Raw genomic sequence first — 6711 nt, 5'->3', positions numbered from 1 at the left:
TATGCTGACTTAAAATAAGATCCATGAAACATGTCGAGAGTAAAAGGATTTTTAAAAAGTAACATGAGGGCTGGAGAGATTGCTTAGTGGTTAGGGAACTTGCCTGCAAAGCCTAACAACCTGAGTTTGATTCCCCAGAACCCATGTAAAGCCAGATGCAAAAAGTGGCACAATATCTGGAATTTTTTCTGCAGAGACTAGAGGCCCTGGTGCACCCATTCTGTCTTTCTTTCTGCTTCTCTTTCTTTATCTCTCTGATTACAAATAAATAAACAAAAAAGTAACATGAAAACACTAGTCAAAAGAAAATTGAACCTGGGTGTGGTGACACACACCTTTAATCCCAGCACCCAGAAGGCACAGGTAGGAGGATCACCATGAGTTTGAGGTCAGCCTGAGACTACATAGTGAATTCCAGGTCAGCCTAGGCTAGAGTGAGACTACATAGGAAAAAAAAAAAAAGAAAGAAAATTGAGTGGCTGTATTAATATTTAACAAAGTAAACCTCAAAAGAAGGAATATTGCCAAGGATAAAGGTCATATAATGAAAAGCAAAAGCAAGTTAATTAACCATAAAGATAAAATAATCATAAATGTGTGTATACACAGAAGGATGCATGAAGCAAAATTGATATGAGAATGGAAAAACAAATTCACAACGATGGGTAAAGACTTGGTCATTGATAGAACAAGTAGTCAGAAAACCAGTCATGGCACAGAAAATGTGCACAATACTATCAAGAAACTTGACCTGGCTGGTGCTTATGGTCCACTCTGCCCAGCAACAGCAGAATTCACACTGAAGTGCACGTGGAACATTCACCAAGATAACTTATCTTCTGGATTAGAAAATAAAGCAAATAGAAAAGAATGAAAATTACTTAAATTATGTCCTAAAATCACAGTGGAAGAACCTAGGTTACAAATCAATAACAAATATACTTGCAAAATCCCTAAATATCTGGAGATTTAAAAATATACATTTCTCCAATCACCTGGGAGGCTGAGGTAGGACTATTACAAGTTTAAAGCTAGCCAGGGCTACATAGCCAGACCTTCTCAAACAGCAAAATATACTTCCAAATAACTCATATTTCTAAGAGGAAGTCACAAAATAAATTAAGAAATAACTTGAACAAAAATGAAAATTCATGGGCTGGAGAGATGGTTTAGCAGTTAAGATACTTGCCTGAGAAGCCTAAGGTTCCAGGTTCCATTCCCCAGTACCCATGTAAGCCAATGCACAAAGTATTGCTTGCATCTAGAGTCCTTCGTGTGTCCATTTTTTTCTCTCTTTCTGTCTCTGCTTCACAAATAAATCAAAAATTTTAAAATATTTTTTAAAAAATGAAAGTTAAAAAAATTTCATTTTAAATGGGGAAAAAAAACTTTTCCACTTTAAATGCCAAAAATGGGTTGGAGGGATGGCTTAGTGGTTAAGGTGCTTATCTGCTAAGGACCAAGTTTCGATTTACCCTGAACCCATGTGACTAGAGGCCTTGGCACGTCCATTCTTCTCTCTCTTTCTACATCTGCATCTTCCTCTCTGTCAAATAAATAAAGCAAAATAAATAAAAAAATTTTAAATGGCAAAAAATTTGAAAATTCAGGGGGCTAGGAAGATGGCTCAGTAGTTAAACTTGCTTGCAAAGCCTGCCAGTTCAGGTTCAATTCCCAAACTGCTCATGTAAGCCAGATGTGAAAAGTGATAAAATTATCAGTGTTCATTTGCACAGAGGCAAGAGGCACTGCCTCTCCCCAAATAAAAAAAAATTAAAAAAAGAAAATAGCAGTTGGCCCAGAATAGCTGTGAATGTGGCACAACACAAAGTTGTAAAATTACTTAAAATGATAATACAACTTATCAAAACTTATGGGATATAGTAGCATAAACAGTGCATAGAGGGAAATGTATGGCATAAATGCTTACATTAGAAAAGAAGAGTCTTGGGTGGAGGCTCCTGTAACTGTGGTTGGTACCGGGTCTGGAGCTGTCTGAGCCACTTGAGTCCTCACCCTCTCAGTGTCCCTCTTCTAGGCCAGCCTACCTCGCTCCTTGGAGCCATGACCGCCACCAGCACCTTCAAAGGCATAGACCCCAACAGCAGGAATAGCTCAGGGGCAGTGGGGCAGATTGAACCTTGGCTTTTCATTTTGTGTGTGTTTTGTGGGTTCCAGGTAGTAGGTCCAATTTTCATTAGTTTTTTTTTTTTAACATATTTTTATTTTTATTTATTTATTTGAGAGAGAGATACAGAAATAGGCAGGGAGAGAGAGAAGGAGAGAGAATGGGTGCACCAGGGCCTCCAGCCACTGCAAATGAACTCCAGATGCATGTTCCCCCTTGTGCACCTGCCTTACGTGGGTCCTGGGGAATTGAACGTGGGTCCTTTGGCTTTGCAGACAAGCGCCTTAACTGCTGAGCCATCTCTCCAGCCCTTCATTAGGTTTTCAAAAGCTTTAATTAAATTAATTTATTTATTAGAGAGAGAGAATAGGTATGCTGGGGCCTCCAGTCAGTGCAAAGGAACTCTAGGTACATGTGCCACCTTGTGCATCAGGCTTAGGTGGGTACGGGGGAACTGAACCTGCGTCCTTAGGCTTTGTAGGCAAGAGCCTTAACAACTAAGACAGCTCTCCAGCTCCATTGCGGGTTTTTTTTTTTTGAGGTAGGGTCTCACTCTAGCCCAGGCAGACCTGGAATTCACTATGGAGTCTCAGGGTGGCTCCACACTCAGGGCAATCCTCCTACCTCTGTCTCCTGAGTGTTGGGATTAAAGGCATGCGCCACCACGCCTGGCTTCCATTACACTTTAAAAAAAGTTTTTATTTGTTTATTTATTTATTTTAGAGAGTCAGAGAGAGAGAGACAGAGAGAATGGGCATGCCGGGTTCTCCAGCCACTGTAAATGAACTCCAGACACATGTGCCACCTTGAGCATCTGACCTACATAGGTCCTGGGGAATTGAGCCTGGGTCCTTTGGCTTTGCAGGCAAGTGCCTTAACTGCTAAGCCCTCCATTACGTTTTGATGAGCCAGCAGAACAGCCCGTAAAGAAGAGCAAAATGGCTTCTAGCATCTTTGGGACACCTGAAGAAAATCCTCCTTCTTGGGCAGAGTCTGCAGGTGCCAAGTCTAGTGGTATCAGGGAAGATTTGGATTCGTCTGGACCATGTGAAGGAATTCCTCTGAAGCAAGCTCTGGAGACTTCTTTGATCTGAAGGGAGAAGGTAATATTCATGAAAACTGGACATAGACTTCCAAGCCAAAAGAGAAGCCTGTGCCTGTCCCTTCTGCACCCAGCCCAGTGGCCCCAGCCTCTGCACCCTCCAGGAGAAACACCCCTGGTGGCAAGTTCAGCCTGTTCTGGGTTAACTTTGACTGGCGGAACACTGTCTTTGGGCTGGAAAGATTGCTTAGTGGTTATGAAGCCTAAGGACTTAGGCTTGACTTCCCAGAACCCACATAAGCTAGATGCTCATGGTGGCCCAAGCACCTGGAGTTCCTTTGCAGTGGCTAGAGGCCGTGGCATGCCCATCCTCACTCTGAGTGCCTTTTTCTCTCTCGACTAAATAAATAAAAATAAAATATTAAAAAAGAACTCTGTCCTTTTGTTTGTTTTCTCTGTGCTCATGAACTGTACAACATAAGCCTGACTGTACATCTTTTTTTATTTGTTTTATTTAAAAAAAAAAAAAAAGCACCTTAGCTGGGCATGTTGGCCCATGCCTTTAATCTCAGCACTCAGGAGGCTGAGGATCACTGTGAGTTTGAGGCCAACCTGAGACTAATTCCAGGTCAGCCTGGGCTACAGTGAGACCCTGCCTCAACAAAACACAATAAGATCCAGGCATGGTGGTGCATACCTTTAATCCCAGCAGAGGCAGAGAAGATCCCTGGGAGTTCAAAGCCACTCTGAGACTACATAGTGAATTCCATGTCAGCTTGCGCTAGAGTGAGACCCTGCCTTGAACCCCCCCCCCAAAAAAAACCCCACAAAAATAAATAACTAGGGCTGGAGAGATGGCTTAGCGGTTAAGCGCTTGCCTGTGAAGCCTAAGGACCCCGGTTCGAGGCTCGGTTCCCCAGGTCCCACGTTAGCCAGATGCACAAGGGGGCGAACGCGTCTGGAGTTCGTTTGCAGAGGCTGGAAGCCCTGGCGCGCCCATTCTCTCTCTCTCCCTCTATCTGTCTTTCTCTCTGTGTCTGTCGCTCTCAAATAAATAAATAAATAAATTAAAAAAAAATAACTAAATAAATAAAGAAGCAATTTAAAAAGAAGGGTCTTAAACCAGTGAGCCATGATTCTAATAGGGAACTAATAAAAGAGAAAAGTAAACTCAAGCTAAGCTGAAAGAGAAAATGGTATCATACAAAATTGTAAAGGAAAATTATCCCTTAAGTTAGTTCTTTGAAAAATCATTAAAAGTGCTTTTTTGCCAGATTGTCCTAGGGGATAAGAAAGAAGACATAATTACAGCATCAGGAATGAAAGAAGGGGCGCCCATCCAGATTACATAGAGAAAGGATAATAAGAAATATTGTGACAGCTTGATACCAATACATCTGACAACTTCAGTGTTTCCCAATAGAGAACATCCCAGACCCAGATGGTTTTACTGGAAAATTCTATCAAACATTTTAAGAAATGCAATTTTGCACACTTCTTAAAGAAAATTAAAAGAGAATACTTTCTGATTCATCTATGATATTCATATTACAGCAAGCAAAGACATTATTAAAAAAAAGAAGTTATAGTGCTGGAGAGGTGCTTAGTGGTTAAGGCAGTTGCCTGCGAAGCCTAAGCATCCAGGTTTGATGCCACAGAACCCACGTAAGCCAGATGCACAAGGTGGTGCACACATCTGGAGTTTTTTTTTTTTTTTTTTTTTTGCAGTGGCTGGAGGCCCTGGCATGCCCATTCTTTCTATGTCTCAAATAAATAACAATAAAATACTCAAAAAGGAAGCTGTAGGGGCTGGAGAGATAGCTTAGCCATTAAGGCATATATCTACAAAGGCTAAGGACCTAGGATTGATTCTCCAGGCCCCACAGAAGCCAGATGCACATGGTGGTGCATGTGTCTGGAGTTCATTTGCAGTGGCTGGAGGCCCTGGTGTGCCCATTCCCTTCCCCCCACCCCCTGCCATCTCAAATAAATAAAGTTAAAAAATTTTTTTAAAGAAGCTGTGCCAGGCATGGTGGCACAGGCCTTTAATCCCAGCACTCAGGAGGCAGAGGCAGAGGAGGATTGCCATGAATTCAAGGCCACCCTGAGACTACAGAGTTAATTCCAGGTCAGCCTGGACCAGAGTGAGACTCTACCTCGAAAAAACAAAACAAAACAAAACAAAACAAAAAAAAAAAAAAAAAAAAAAGAAGCTGTAAACCTGTATTCTTCAAGAATATAGCAACAAAAGTATTCAGCAAAATGCCAGCAATTCTAGTTAGTACAAAATGGATAGTAAATATGACCAAAGGAATGTTGACTCATCATTCAGGAATCAGAATAAGTCATCATATCAACAAAAAACAAAAGCCATATGATTATTTAAATTGATGCAGAGAAAGCATTTGGAGAAATATACCATATATCTGCTTGTACTAAAAAACACTCAGTAAGCTAAGAGTAAAGTGAGATTTCTCAGTAGAGCCCTGACAAAGATATCTACTAAGGAACCTAAAACTAATGTCCTCCTCAATGGTGGAAGATCAAATGCTTTGTCCTAAGATTAGAAACAACATAAAGCTGTTTGGTATTCCCACTCCTCTTCAAAATTATGCTGGGATTGTTGACAGTGCAGTGAGATTAGAATAATACATGAATATATACAGATTTGAAAGGAAGAAATAAAACCCCTTTAATAGATGCCATGATTATGTAGAAAAATTCCAAGAATCTGGGCCGGAGGGATGGCTTAGCAGCTGAGGTGCTTGCCTGCAAAACCAAAGGACCCAGGTTTAATTTCCCAGTACTCACATAAAGCCAGATGCACAAGATGATGCATGAATTTGGAGTTCATTTGCAGGGGCTAGAGGCCCTGACATGCCCATTCTCTGTATATCTCTCTCTTTCAAATAAATGAAATGAAAAAAGAAAAGAAAAGAAAAGAAAAATTCGTGCAGAGCGGGGCATCGGCCTTGGGATTGGTAGCGTGCGTGGACTCGGTGAAGGCAGAGCAAATTAAAGATGGGTGATGTTGAGAAAGGCAAGAAGATCTTTGTACAGAAGTGTGCCCAGTGCCACACTGTGGAAAAGGGAGGCAAGCAGAAGACTGGACCAAATCTCCACGGTTTGTTTGGGTGGAAGACCGGTCAGGCTGCTGGATTCTCTTACATAGACGCCAACAAAAACCAAGGCATCACCTGGGGAGAAGACACACTGATGGAGTATCTGGAGAATCCCAAAAAGTACATCCCTGGAACAAAAGTGATCTTCACTGGCATCAAGAAGAAAGGAGAAAGAGCAGACCCAATAGCTTATCTTAAAAAAGCTACTAATGAGTAGTGGCCTCTGCCTTATTTATTATAAAACAGAAATGTCTCATGGCTTTTACTGTGTACCATACTTTTACTGATTTCATACACCATAATTCAGATCATGAATGACTAACAGAATATTTTTGTTGGAGAGTCTTTATTTAAGTAAAATTGGCTTGCAGTAAAGATAATACGATCTTACAAAAAAAAAAAGAAAGAAAAATTCCAAG

General features: G+C 41.1%; 1 protein-coding gene and 1 pseudogene across 1 annotated transcript; both read left to right on the top strand.

Annotated features, from left to right (window-relative positions):
* The first annotated feature begins 2064 nt into the window (after positions 1 to 2064).
* Positions 2065 to 4522, top strand: LOC123453593 (annotated as a pseudogene).
* Positions 4523 to 6191: 1669 nt separating this feature from the next.
* On the top strand, positions 6192 to 6509 carry LOC101605382 (cytochrome c, somatic-like). Its single transcript, XM_045131843.1, has one exon. The coding sequence runs from the start codon at positions 6192 to 6194 to the stop codon at positions 6507 to 6509; it is 318 nt and encodes a 105-aa protein (XP_044987778.1).
* The last annotated feature ends 202 nt before the right edge of the window (positions 6510 to 6711 follow it).

Source organism: Jaculus jaculus, chromosome 12 (assembly GCF_020740685.1).
Source record: "Jaculus jaculus isolate mJacJac1 chromosome 12, mJacJac1.mat.Y.cur, whole genome shotgun sequence".
NCBI classification, from domain to species: domain Eukaryota; kingdom Metazoa; phylum Chordata; class Mammalia; order Rodentia; family Dipodidae; genus Jaculus; species Jaculus jaculus.
This window is presented reverse-complemented; position numbering and strand designations above follow the sequence as displayed.